Raw genomic sequence first — 13,506 nt, 5'->3', positions numbered from 1 at the left:
AACGTCCCTCACTGAATTCCCATTAGCTGCAGTTTTATTTCTGAGGGAGACCTGTTTGGGATTCTGGACAATATAAGTTTGACTGTTCAAAAGAAATCAATATCGTCAGGCTGACACTATTAGAACAAAAATGTAACTTTAATAGGAGGGGGAAAGTTCAGGAGAAATGGTCTGTGTGTTTGGCAGAGGAGGAGGCCAGTAAGTATCTGATAAGAAAAGCTTTCTACAAAACCCTAAATTTGAAGAAAAGCTTCCACTTGCAAAATACAGCCTGTGTGATAATCAATTACCTAATGTAAAATGCTTGAAATAAATACACTTAGTATGGATTATGTCAGCTCTTCAATTAGGAATAAATTCATGGCCATTCAAAGAGCCTCTTTTAACTGTGTGGCAACTTCTTTTCCCTAGATGCTCATCATCATCCCACCTCATAGTGTCAGTCCCTCAACGGTGAACCTGAGAAATCAATCTGCTAATGTATAATTTGTAAAGCTCCTCTGACTAACAAATGGATAATTGATTCTTTCACAAATGCTGCATCCCCGTGGATGGGAGGCAGAATGAATAACAAACATTAGGGCTGGATTTGACTCCATTTCTGGGAGAAAGGCAATATTTGCGAGCTAGAATTCTAAACGTTTTAAAAAGTTGACTGTGTGACTTCATGCCTTTTAGCCATGGTTAACAAGCATGCAGCACACAGATTAGGGGTGTGAAAAGCAGACTGGTGCTCAATTGCAATTATGGCAAACCACATTTCATTACTGGAGGGACCTGCTGACTCACCCACTAGGAAAAAATCTCAGCTAATCCCATCACAGCCTGGTCACAACATTTTATCATATATGCAAATGTATCTAAAAACAGTAATTGATCCCAAAGATTTTCCTCAAAACAAAGTGATCAATGTGATGATCGGAAACTCAAGAGCTTTGATCATTCATCTACCATGGGGGCACAGTCCATGACTCTGGATATATCACGAGCCAGAGGAGAGAAAAAACCCAGCGTGTTTAATCTGCAATAGATTGGACGTCACATTAGATAATAATAATAATACTAATACTAATAATACTAATACTAATACTAATAATAATAATAATAATAAATAGTGGTTTCCCCAGCCACTCTGGGTGGCTCCCAACAGAATTAAAAGCACAACATCAAACATTAAAAACTTCCCTAAACAGGGCTGCCTTCAGGTGTCTTCTAAAAGCCAGATAGTTGTTTATTTCCTTGACATTTGATGGGAGGGCATTCCACAGGGAGGGCGCCACTACTGATAAACCATGGGGTATGACGACTGTAAATAAACTGTAACAACTGCTCAGAAATTATGCCTTCTTTAAAGAAGTCTGAATAAAGTACACCACTAGATTTCAACCATTTTTTTAGGGGGGTAGGATAAAGAGTCAGTATAGTATAGTCCTTAAGAGTGTCAGGACCTGAGAGACCAGGGTTTAAATCCCCACTCGGTCCTGAAGATGCTATGTGACCTTGGGTCATTCAGAGCCTCTCTCGGTCTTACCCACCTCACAGGGTTGTTGTGGAGATTAAATGAGAAAGAGGAGAACCAAGCCTTGAGCTCCTTGGAGAAAATGTGGGATAAATGCAATAAATGAGTAATGGGAGATGTTTATGTAAAAATTAGGAGTAAAAAGAGGCATGGTGCCCATTTGCAACACTTTTCAGCTTGCTCTAGTAAAATTGGGTTTGTTTGAAATTTGGCACATTTATAGACCTCATCAGGCAGATGCAGTTTTAAGGTTCAATCAACAGGTGTCATTTTTATATGCGGTAGAAATTTGAGGCTTATAACAGCAGATTTTTAAAGTCTTGTAAGTGCCCCCTTAATACATACAAGACTTTCTATATAGATATAAAAACCCCACTGTAATGATAACCACCATTTGAAAAGTTACGTATCCCCTTTTCCCTCGCATGGTAAACCTTGCCTCTTCCTAGGATGATGCTTCCTCCAGCATACGCAAGGTTCAGAACAACAGTTTTCATTCATATGCAAATGTGATAGTCAATTAACTGACTGATCCCAACATGATTCGTGAAGGCTGCAGGCAGGCAAGTAAACCTGCCTAGGATGACCCTGAACATTAGTGGGTGGCAGTCCTACTTTTACTCCTAGCTTCAAAATCAGGTGACTTGCACCACCTGCTTCGTTTTAATTTCTGGTGCATAAGATAGCTCTAGTCTTCATTTCTTTATTTCTTAAAGTTGTAATGGGACTACGCAGAAGCTTCCAAGCCCACTTATACTTTTCAGTGCAATGAGGGACATGTCGTCCCCAGGGCTGTAATTAAAGGCCAGTTCTTAGATGGTAAGAGCAAGAAAATCATACACAGACTATTTCTACATTTGATGTCTTTTTCTTTCCTTTTTTTTAAAAAAGGAATTGCCACCACAAATTTTCTTTGAATTATTTAGCATTCTATCAGGAATGCAATAATGAGCAATCATATACCCTGTCATGGCTTTTAAAACGAATAAGGTTCAACTTCCTGGTGGAGGTAAAGCTGTTAGCTATACAAAGTTCATTATCAACAATATCTTAACACCCATTGGGAATAATGTGTGCTCATACTCGTGTGCTTTGTTCACCATGTTATTTCCCTGACATGTCATTTTTTATTCTTAAAAATTCATGTCTGGCTTTCTTTTTAAATAGCAACAAAGGGCTGCAAGTCCACCATTAACGTCACCTTATTTAACATGTGCTGTCCTGTTTTAATTCCATTGCTTTTGACTTTCAAACAAGAAAAACATCTCAATGTAAACAACATTCTATTAATGAAAGAACTCTGAATAATTCTAAGTGGTTGTGTTTGGCATATGAGCACACAAGCCCTCCCGTTAATAGTACACAGCCTTTTCTCTCTCTAACCTTTCCCTCAAGTGATTTATGAGATCTTGAATGGAACCGGAGTCACCTACATGCCTTATTATTTTTGCCACCAATTCTGAAAAGCTCCAAATCTGAATTCAAAGCTATTTCCCCCTGTATAGGCCAGCAGCACAGTAACAAAAACATGACAATCTGCTGTTTCTTTTGTTCTCGGAGCACTTGGGTGTATCGTAAGACATTTCTGAGCGGTCTGGGAGTTGCTGCAGAGTGGTCCTCACCATCTCTCCAGAAACATCAAAAAATGTAGGCCAAGACAAAAGAGCTCTTTCCCATTCCCATTCCTGGGAGTGCCAACTCCTACGTACAGCCAATGGCAAAATCCCATGTTGGGCAACATGGTGCTTCTCAAATATTGTGGACTACAACTCTCAGCAAACCTGACTTTCTGGGTATGATGGGAGTTGGAGCCCAACAACATCTGAGGGGCACATACTGGCTACTCCCAAAATAATGCTTTGCCCATGGGAAACCTAAAGAGCTAATAGGCAAAGCAAAAGGACACTGCTGAGTTATTGACAGCTGTGAGACCCCTCAAAACATTCTGTTTCCTATGGCCCTCTTTGTTTAGATGAAGAGATCTTGAAGGCAAAGATATATTGGATCACCAAACAGAGATTCCTTAGGGTATCGTATGTTAGAGAGTAGTTGACTGTTCAAGGATGAATTATAAAAACTTGGAATTAAAATAGATATACTTTTATCTTTACTCCTCATAAGGTTTGAGAACTTGCAACTTTTAAACAACTACCCACTTCCCTGTCTCTTTCTCACAGGAAAAATGGTGGGTGCAAGCAGAAAATGAAGCTTAGGGGAAAGGGGAAAAGCCAAGGGAATCAGCAGTATGCTAGCTTCTTAGGAGCCAATCCTTTCCAAATCCCCCAATACTTTTAAAAGGTTGTTGGGATTTAGCAAACGCACATCTATCTAATAAGCTTCCTGTCTCTTAAAGAGTTTGGCACAGCGTAGTCTTTTAACTCTGCTGAGCTCCTACAACAGGGAACATACCAAAGGTAATATGCCAAAGCAAGGAGGTGACTTCAGGCAAGTAGTTCAGGGGTTCAGCAACCAGTTTGCTTATCACAACACGACGGACTGCCCTGCAAGATCTTGCAAGTGTCACCAGACAAGGCCGACCCACCCATTCGGCAAGGTGAGGCGACTGCCTCAAGCGGCAGGATGCACAGCTGCGGTGGATCAGGCCTCCAAAGATTGCTGCCGCCGCCACCACATCCCTCCCCCTCCTCCCGCCGTTCCTGATGCATATCTTTCATTCCTCCGCTGTTTCTGAGGCATGTCTTCACTCACTCCTTCTTCCCTGGAAATCTGCATAAAGCTGCGATCACGCAAGCAAAATCTATGTGAGTTGCGGTGCCACTGTACTTTGCGTCTGCGAATGTGAACAACCCGTTTCAAAGCGAGGGGATTTGTCCTGTTGATTTCAACGAGACTTCAATGCAACTAACGTTTCTTGAATTGCACCCACAGAGTTAATAAGCAGAGAACCCTGGCAGATTATTTTCAAAAGCACGTAAACATTCAATTCTGCGGTCTAGTTGGCGTTTCGCTGCTTTGTCTTCTGTGCTACTGACAAAGACAACTGAAATGATGCCGTTAGAGTAATAAACAGAAACATTTACACGGCCTGTCAAAACATGTGAAGTGATAAAGACTAACGCATATGAAAGTGCAACCCGAAGTAAAATATTTCTCCATCTTAAATCAATAGAAGTAAACTTCCATGCTATGTGGGGGCAGGGGGGAGCGAAGCATTATTTTTCTGAAAGCAATTAACTGGATTCTTTATCATTCACTGTAATAACACCAACAGAGTCATTATAAGGCTTGCTTCCCTGTCAAATGTAAAACGGTATCAGGGCTGTTTACAAAATGCGTCACCCATCAAATGTGCATGGGATTGAGGAAGATGAACTTGTGAGAAAGGAGAGATTGAATATGGGTTGAAGCAGGACAAAGTGTGGCAGTGGGTGGAGGGGTGGTTTAAAAGGACTTTCGAAGCATGACACGCATTGTGGATAATCCCATCAAGGTAATAAGAAGCCTCAGATCAACCTCAATAGTTCCTGTAGCATGAAATCCTTAAAAAGGTAAAGGACCCCTGACAGTTAAGTCCAATCGTGAACGACTCTGGGGTTGCGGCGCTCATCTCGCTTTACTGGCCGAGGGAGCCGGCGTACAGCTTCCAGGTCATGTGGCCAGCATGACGAAGCCGCTTCTGGTAAACCAGTGCAGCGCACGGAAACGCTGTTTACCTTCCCGCCGGAGCGATACCTATTTATCTACTTGCACTTTGATGTGCTTTCGAACTGCTAGGTTGGCAGGAGCTGGGACCGAGCAACAGGAGCTCACGCCGTTGCGGGGATTCGAACCGCCGACCTCCTGATTGGCAAGCCCAAGGCTCAGTGGTTTACACCACAGCGCCACCCGCTTACCTGTTGACAAACCAAGGCAGTGTACCAGAAGTTGCCTTCTAGTGAGGGGAGCCATTGGTCCATGTAGCTTAGCACTGCCTATGCTCACTGGGAGAGGGTCTCCAAGGCTTCCAGAGGAGGACACTCCCGGAAAATTGGCTTCCAGGTGGAGAAATCAAAATTAGAAACTGAACTGTTAGAACCCAATACTAAGAATTTGTCAAGAATGTATGATTTGCTGCTGAAGTGGAATACACAGGATGAAACGGTTAAATCAGCAATGATTAAGTGGGCACAGGACATTGGTCATAACATTATGTTTGCTGACTGGGAATGGTTGTGGAACACCGGGATAAAATTTACGGCATGTAATGCCTTAAAGGAAAATATTATGAAAATGATCTACAGGTGGTACATGACACCAGTTAAGCTAGCAAAAATTTATCACCTGCCTGACAACAAGTGTTGGAAATGTAAAGAAACGGAAGGTACTTTTTATCACCTTTGGTGGACGTGCCCGAAGATCAAGGCCTTCTGGGAAATGATATATAATGAAATGAAAAAGGTACTTAAATGCACTTTCCTTAAGAAACCAGAGGCCTTTCTCCTGGGCATTGTCAGCCAATTGGTCTTAAAGAGAGATAGAAACTTTTTTATGTATGCTACTACGGCAGCAAGAATTCTCATTGCAAAGTATTGGAAGACACAAGAGTTACCCACCCTGGAAGAATGGCAGATGAAAGTGATGGACTATATGACACTGGCCGAGATGACTGGCAGAATCCGCGATCACGGGAAGGAGACGATGGAAGAAGATTGGAAGAAATTTAAAATCTATTTGAAGGACTATTATAAACTTGATGAATGTTAAAATGTCAAGGCTTTGAGAATGAAAGGGTTACAGCGAGATAAGAATAGATTGAAGGAAACATTAGTAAGACACATCTTTGACAGAATTGATAGAAGTTGCTGAAAAACTTTGGACATTGAGATGCAGAAAGGGGAGGTATGGGGGAGTCTGAGAAACGAGGTTTATGAAAATTTGGTTATGAAATTATACGTGTTTGTATGTCTTTTTATATGTTTGTATTGTTTTAAAAAATTCTGTAAAACTAATAAAAATATACTTAAAAAAACAAAAAACAGAGGAGGACACTCCCAGGCCTACTTGAAGATACCAGAGATTGACCCTGGGACCTCCTGTGCTGAAGCAGACACTCTACCGCCCAGCGATGGTCCTCCCCCCCAGAATGGGATTGGACAAATTTGTGGAGGCTATGTCTGCCATGACCCAAAAATGAAACCTCCACAGCTAGAGACAGGACACTTCTGGCGGGAGATGCTTTGCACACGCGCTGTGAGAGGGCCGCAGCTTTTCCGTCTTGCTCACAGAAGCATCAAGCTGCCCACTTCGAGCACAGCATGCTGGGCTTAAGCGGACCTTTGGTGTGATCCTGCAGGGGTCTTTCGATGTTCTTAAACACTGAAACTTTAATACGGCTCTAAGTGCTACAAAAACCTCTGGGTTTTCAAGGTTGCAAAGAGGCAACCTGACTACTTTTAACTTTTTCTGCCATTCTGATTAAACAAAAAAATTTCGAATTCTCAAAGCCATCAAATATTTAAAAATAGGCCTTGAAGGAGTGTGCAAACACATGTTAAAAAATTCCACAGCAAGGGGGTGGTTCTTAAATATTTCATGCTATTTTCTTAATTCCCCCATTTGAGAAAGGCCTTAGAAGAACAACATGCTGAAAAGATTTCAATTTCCTTCCACCCAAAGAACGCTTCAAAACATTATATATTTAAATTTGTTTTCCACACTCATGCATCACCACTAAACCATTAAATATTAAAAAACCAACCCTGCTTATAAAGCAGTCTGCATTTTCTCCTCTCCAAGGGAAGTGCAACACTTTTGTTGGCACAAGCCATTTCTTGTTACTGTACTTGCTCTAAATATGTATTTATTAAAAACACCAGGCAACAGGGCATGAATTCTCTCTACCCCGCCCCTTCTGTAAGCATTTTTTTGATTTGTTACTTAGCTAAATGTGTTTGTACAGCTCTCACATCTACAACGCTTTAATCTACAAGGATGTCAGTCGCGGCAATAATTATATTAATAAATTGTAGGCCATCTTAAGAAAAGATGAAGAGGCATTTCGAATTAATATGCTGTAAATCGCTTCCGCACCTTCCTTTGTCAGTGGAGTTAGCCAGGCTTTTCTTCTCCATTGCCTTTAAGTCATAATTTTCAACTCATTTGACACATTTCATCTCACTCAAAGCACTGAACCCTAATACAAGAGAACACCAGTATGTCAAATGCTCAGGATCCAAGAACACATATCGGTTAATCTTAAGCAGGTGTCACCGACTAAGATGCAGCCATCTTTGTGAGAGGGAAGGCGGGCGGGAGAGAAACATATTGAAATAATCAGCGTGCGGTCAGGAGTCATTAGGGATTCTGCAACGTTTTCGGAAGACCCGCCCTCCGTTTAAGTTGCCTCCCCACTGTATTTCAGGCTGAAGCTTGGAGAACAGGAGCTCTTTTGTTGAACAAAAATAGCCTTTTGCCCTTTGGTATCTCCCACTACTTTCAAAGGGGGCTTGAAACAAAAGTTGGATAAACAGTTATATTTGGGCAATGGTCATGAGCTACTCGGAACTAAGAGGGCAATAGATACCTCATTTTCTGTCACCTACAGATTGATCTAGAACTTCAGAGGCACCTGAGGGCACATAGTGCTGCTGATGCCACGTCTGAGGGGAGTCCAGGCACATGCCCTGTGTGCCCCATTCCCCACTCGCCAACTGCTTCTTCTGTTTCCCTCTCCCCTCATTCCCATTTTTTACCCTACCAGGGCAGCGGAAAAGGAGTGTCTCCTTTTCTTTGTTTTCACCCCAAAACCAAAAGAACGCAGGATTTGTTCCTTACCACAAGCAACACAACCCTCTTGCTTTTACAAGGCAGCTGGAAAGGTCTCCTTTCTCCTTCCAACCCCTTTTTTCTTATCAAGGCTGTTGGACACACCAGTTCTAGCATAATCCTACCCCTGTCTACTCAGAAGCAAGTCCCACTGAGTTCTACAGAGCTTACTCCCAGGTTAACAGGCACCAGATCCAAGGGCAGCCAGCACAGCGGGGTGGCCCATAGCATCTGCCTGTCTATACATACATACACATACACACACACAGAGAGAACCCTTCAAAAAGTTGCTCCTAGCAGTGGGTTTGGGGGAACAATTGTATAATTAGATTTTTTTAAAAATAAAAAAGTAACCTTTCACCTTTCACATAAAAGACTACTATGTCAGCATCGGAACACACGTTATGTTTTGCAAGCATGTTGACACCTTGTGATGGACACTTTGCTAAGTGCTGACAATGGTCTTTGAAAAAAGAAAAGAAAGCCTACCGGAACATGTGACAATTTAAGACAAATACTATAAATATTTTTCTTCAGCAGCAACTGCATACGGCCTACAAGAGGTATATTTTATGCCCCAGAATATGACTTTACATAAATTCTGCATTGTGTTTGTTCTCTAAGATTCCAGGAAATCACATGGAGAGAGGAAAAAATCTTCCTCTTCTCCTTCAATCAATACAATCCCTTAAGAGACCAAGCTTCAGGACATTCACATAAAATATTAGCTTTATATATTTGCAGTAGATAAACTGAAGTAGCAAGGCAATCAATCAATTTTCAATTACTTTTGGCATCTCAATATGATAGGACACATACTAACTATCAACAATAGTGAAGCTAACGAACTGCTCCGTGCCTATAGATGCCACAAGGACCCAAGGCATGCAGATGAGTTGTGTTAATTGTGACCGGGGCTACAGCACCAAGTGTGGCCCTGAAAATAGCCATATTCCAAAGACACTGTGGGACCAAGCCACCAGCACTGACCACAATGCTTGGGTAATACATGAACTGGGCCCTAGTTGAGACGGTTGGGGGAACCGCTGGCTGCTATTTGTTTTTCAATGGCTGCCATTTTGCCGTGCAGGAGACTCTCCTTGTCTGCTCCAGTGGATCTGAAGCCTGTTGTGTTGTGCTACTTAAGTCCAGGTCACACAGCTGGCAGTAGTACACTTGTCAAAAAAGGGGCTCAGAGGAGATCAACGAAATTCCGGACACAGTGGGCTGTTCCAAATATAGCACGAGGCTGCAAAGAAGTAGTTGTACTTACAATGTCAAACTTCTGGGTGATATTCCCCTGGACATCGAGTAAATAAACTTTGCCATAATGCGTTCCAAGCGCCAAAAACTGAAGAGAGGAAAAAGAAGATACTCAGTGAAAATTAAGACTTTCCATGATTTACGTACATTATTGTGCTGGTGCATGCTAGCTGTCAAAAGTCATCTACTGATGACGAATGTTGGCCGGCAGTCTCCTCCTGCTGCCTCCTAGTCTATTGTGGCAAATCACAAAGGAAGTGTGAAGACAGGGGCTCATCCTGGCATATGCTGAAGAATAAAATGATAACGTTTGATGAACTATCACTTTCAGTATTGGCTTAGCTAGACCGAGGAGTTGAAACAAAATAATCCATGACTAAGGCCACCACAGATATTTTTAAAGCCAGTTCCTGACTTCTGCCTCTTTGTTGCACCTTCATCATGACGGAAGCATCAAGCTGGTGCGTGTTAATTGAAATAGAAATTGAAATACTTTATTGTCACTTGTACAACTTGTATACAGTGAGATTACACGAGCACCCCTCACTCAGCTCTCTTAGTCTTAATTCCCCTCGTTTACTGACGCACACCCACCAAAACCGGAAGTCAGTTGCCCTGTTGTTATCTTTTCATTCAGCAGCCTAACAGCCCATGGATAGAAGCTGTTCTTTACCCTGTTGGTGCGACTAATTCTGTTTCTGTATCTTCTGCCCAAGGGCAGGAGATCAAGAAAGTGCCAGCCAGGGTGTGAATCATCCCTAAGAATTTTCCTCAATCTCCTGAGGCAACGTTCTTCCGCTATTTCATCCGGCAGATTCACAGGACAGCCCATAATACCTTGTGCTGTATTCACCACCCTCTGTAGGCACTTCCCATCAGTTGATGTCAAACCAGCGTACCACACCGTGATGCAGTATGAAAGGACACTTTCTATTGTGGACCGGTAGAAGGAGATCATCAAATGTTGGTTGACATCGTTCTTTCGCAATACTCTGAGGAGATGGAGTCTCTGTTGGGCTTTCTTAACTACCTGGGTTGTATTTATTAAGCGTGTAAAAGTGGTACTGCTGCTAACCTACAGAGGAGGGGTGGATACCCAAGACAACATGTCACAAGAAAGTTCAGAAGAGGAGGTAACTTTGCACCTGAGAAGTGGGAATGAAAGAAGAAAGCAAATAGTGGAGTGAAGAAGCCAGGACACTGGAGGAGGGAGAATGAAGTGGGGGTTTTCTGTACCTCTGCCACCACCTGTCCAAGGCACGTGGTTAGACAGTACATATAAAGCCTTGCGGCACAAAAACAAGTCACTTAAAAAAAAAACATTTAAAAGGGATTGCTTGCTTTTAAAACTGCCCCTCCATTTTAAATCATCCCTAAAGTCCCAACAAGCACAGAGGTTATCTCAACTATTTTTCCTGCATCCAGTTCTTAACCACGTGGGGAGATAGAATAATAATAATAATAATAATAATAATAATAATAATAATAATAATAATAATAATAAACAACTTTTATTTATATCCCGCCCTCCCCGGCCGAAGTCGGGCTCAGGGCGGCTAACACCACATATATAACATTAGTATAAAATCAAGCAATAATTAAATTACCTCCTAAAAACAGGTCAAAATCAAATTAAAGTCTAATTAGATGGCTTTCCGCAGGGTTAGGGTTGGGAACAGTAAGTGTTCATCGGCCCAACTGTTTATGCTGATCTTATATGGGCCTGTGAGAATGCTGTTCTTGTACAAAAAGAAAAAGGGAGTCAGGCTGAGCCCTGACAAAAGGCCTAGCAGAACACCTCCATCTTGCAGGTGGAACAAATCTATCTTGCAAGCCCTGCAGAAAGATGTCAAATCCCGCAGGGCCCTGAACTCTTGTGGCAGAGTGTTCCACCAGGCCAGGGCCAAGGCTGAAAAGGCCCTGGCCATGGTTGAGGCCAGCCTAATCTCTCTGAGACCCGGGATCTCCATGGTATTATTATTTGTAGACCATAAGGTCCTCCATGGGGCGTACCAGGAGAGGTGGTCCCATAGGTACGTGGGTCCTAGGCCATATAGGGCTGGAAAGGTTAAAAGCAGCACCTTAAACCTGATCCTGTACTCCACCAGGAGCCAGTGCAGCTGGTATAGCACCGGGTGAGTGTGATCCAGTGGTGAAGACTCTGTAAGGCATTCTGCACCCACTGGAGCTTCAAGGGCAGCCCCACATAGAATGAGTTACAATCATCAAGCCTGGAGGTGAACATTGCGTGGATCACAGTGGCGAGATCAGGGCGGGAGAGGTAAGAGACCAATTGCACATATGAGCAAGTTAGCACAGAATCGTGGCATGCATTCCTTGAAAAGGTGGGTCGGTCTCTCTCTCTCTCTTTCTCTCTCTCTCTGTCTGTCTGTCTCTCTCTCGGACAGGTCAGTCCCAGTTTAATCTACAAAGAAGATGGCAATGCAAATGACCCAGCCTGCTCTGGTCCTGCGGTCAAACCTTTCAGCCATAAAAACAGGTCGGAAACCAGCATTAAGTGTGTGCAGTGTGCATAGAGCACATGTGCTGCATGAGCACATAGAATACCCTCCAAACCCCCCACAAAATAAGTGCTCTACTTGCTATTTCATAATATGACAAAAACCCAAGCAGGGTTATTATTTATATGTTTAGATTCTAAACAGAGATCTAGTTTATGCTACCGAATTCTGAGGACTAAAAACAAATTAACCAACAAAATGTTTGGTGCTCCTTTATATAGATGAGGATGCATTCGCCCCCGCACCTTTTCTTTAGCATTACTCAAGTGGTCAGACTCCTAAATTCTCTGTATTTCATTGCATGTGAGCATGCTTCATTGCAGCCTATAATGAAATGCTCAAATTTACAGGCACTACTAAGTGTGTCAGTCAAGCAGCACAATCTTTTTTTTTTTAAAAAAAAATAACCTTACAGAAAGTCAAGGTTCAAAAGGATTTATCAAAATGGAATTGCTTAAAATGAAATTTCAGTTCAGGCACTTAAAATATGAAGCCACATTAAAGAGAAGTCAAAAAAGAGGGGGGAAGAGAGAGAGAGGAGAGAAGGGGTTCATTAGAAATTCATCCCCTGCAATGCCTTTCACTCCTGCAAGGTTGCCTTTTTACAGGAAGAAAAAAGTCCCCCGGGTAAAAAAATCAATACTAGTTAATAAAACATCAGGTGTGCAGACATAACTAGGTATGACTATTCCACTGCACAGGGCTGCCTGAATGCACCAGGTGCCATGACGATTAGTCATCCAATGCAGACAGCGAGTCCAGTGAAAATATGTTTTAGCATTGCAAGGAAAAAAATAATAATTCTGGAGGGAAATTAGTCTGAATATATGCCACTCTTCGGTACTCCAAACAAAGCCAAATTGTTCTAATCAAAACGTACATCTATCATACAGGCTGCGGTTTTATTTATCTTTCATAGGGTTTGATTTCTTTCTTTTTTTAAGGGATACACATGCACACACACACCACCCTCAATTTTTAGCCTCAGCATTGTAAGAGACCAATTCCTAAAAGACACCTAGACTTCAGCTTCTAACATTATTGATCCTACTCATAAATAGTGTAGTTTGCTAGAAAACCAAAAGTGCTCAGTTACTTAAAACAACTCTGCTGTTGTGTTGTTCTCTGTGACACTATAATTAGGGTAGAACTTGGACAGCTCCAAATATAGAAAATACTTATAGTGTTGCCCAATAAATTTACTTCTTCTTTTTTTCTTTTTAAAGGAAGCGTCACAGTTCCAGATGAAAACTGTCAGCTGTCAGATCACAGAAACTTTCAAAGATCAGTTTGGCTGAACCTTTGGTGATCCATAATCTCATTAAGCACTGGGCATTTCCTGGTACGAGGAACCTTTTATGACCCGGGGCATGCTGTGCTTGTGCAACAAGGAATCTCTGCAAAATAACATAAAATCAGAATGGGAAGGGACCACGA

General features: G+C 42.2%; 2 protein-coding genes across 2 annotated transcripts in view; one reads left to right on the top strand and one right to left on the bottom strand.

The window, feature by feature from the left end:
• Nucleotides 1-13,506, top strand: part of STARD3NL (STARD3 N-terminal like) — a 292,381-nt gene that overhangs the window by 213,112 nt on the left and 65,763 nt on the right. The window lies entirely within an intron of this gene.
• Nucleotides 1-13,506, bottom strand: part of VPS41 (VPS41 subunit of HOPS complex) — a 114,814-nt gene that overhangs the window by 70,868 nt on the left and 30,440 nt on the right. Inside the window, exon 5 of the mRNA XM_082192764.1 lies at nucleotides 9,558-9,635. Coding sequence (XP_082048890.1) covers nucleotides 9,558-9,635 — 78 coding nt within the window. The remainder of the gene's footprint in view (nucleotides 1-9,557; nucleotides 9,636-13,506) is intronic.

This window comes from Podarcis vaucheri (genome assembly GCF_965113315.1).
Source record: "Podarcis vaucheri genome assembly, chromosome: 12".
NCBI lineage: Eukaryota > Metazoa > Chordata > Lepidosauria > Squamata > Lacertidae > Podarcis > Podarcis vaucheri.
The sequence above is the reverse complement of the archived record's forward strand: the minus strand, read 5'-3'. Positions and strand labels throughout refer to the sequence as shown.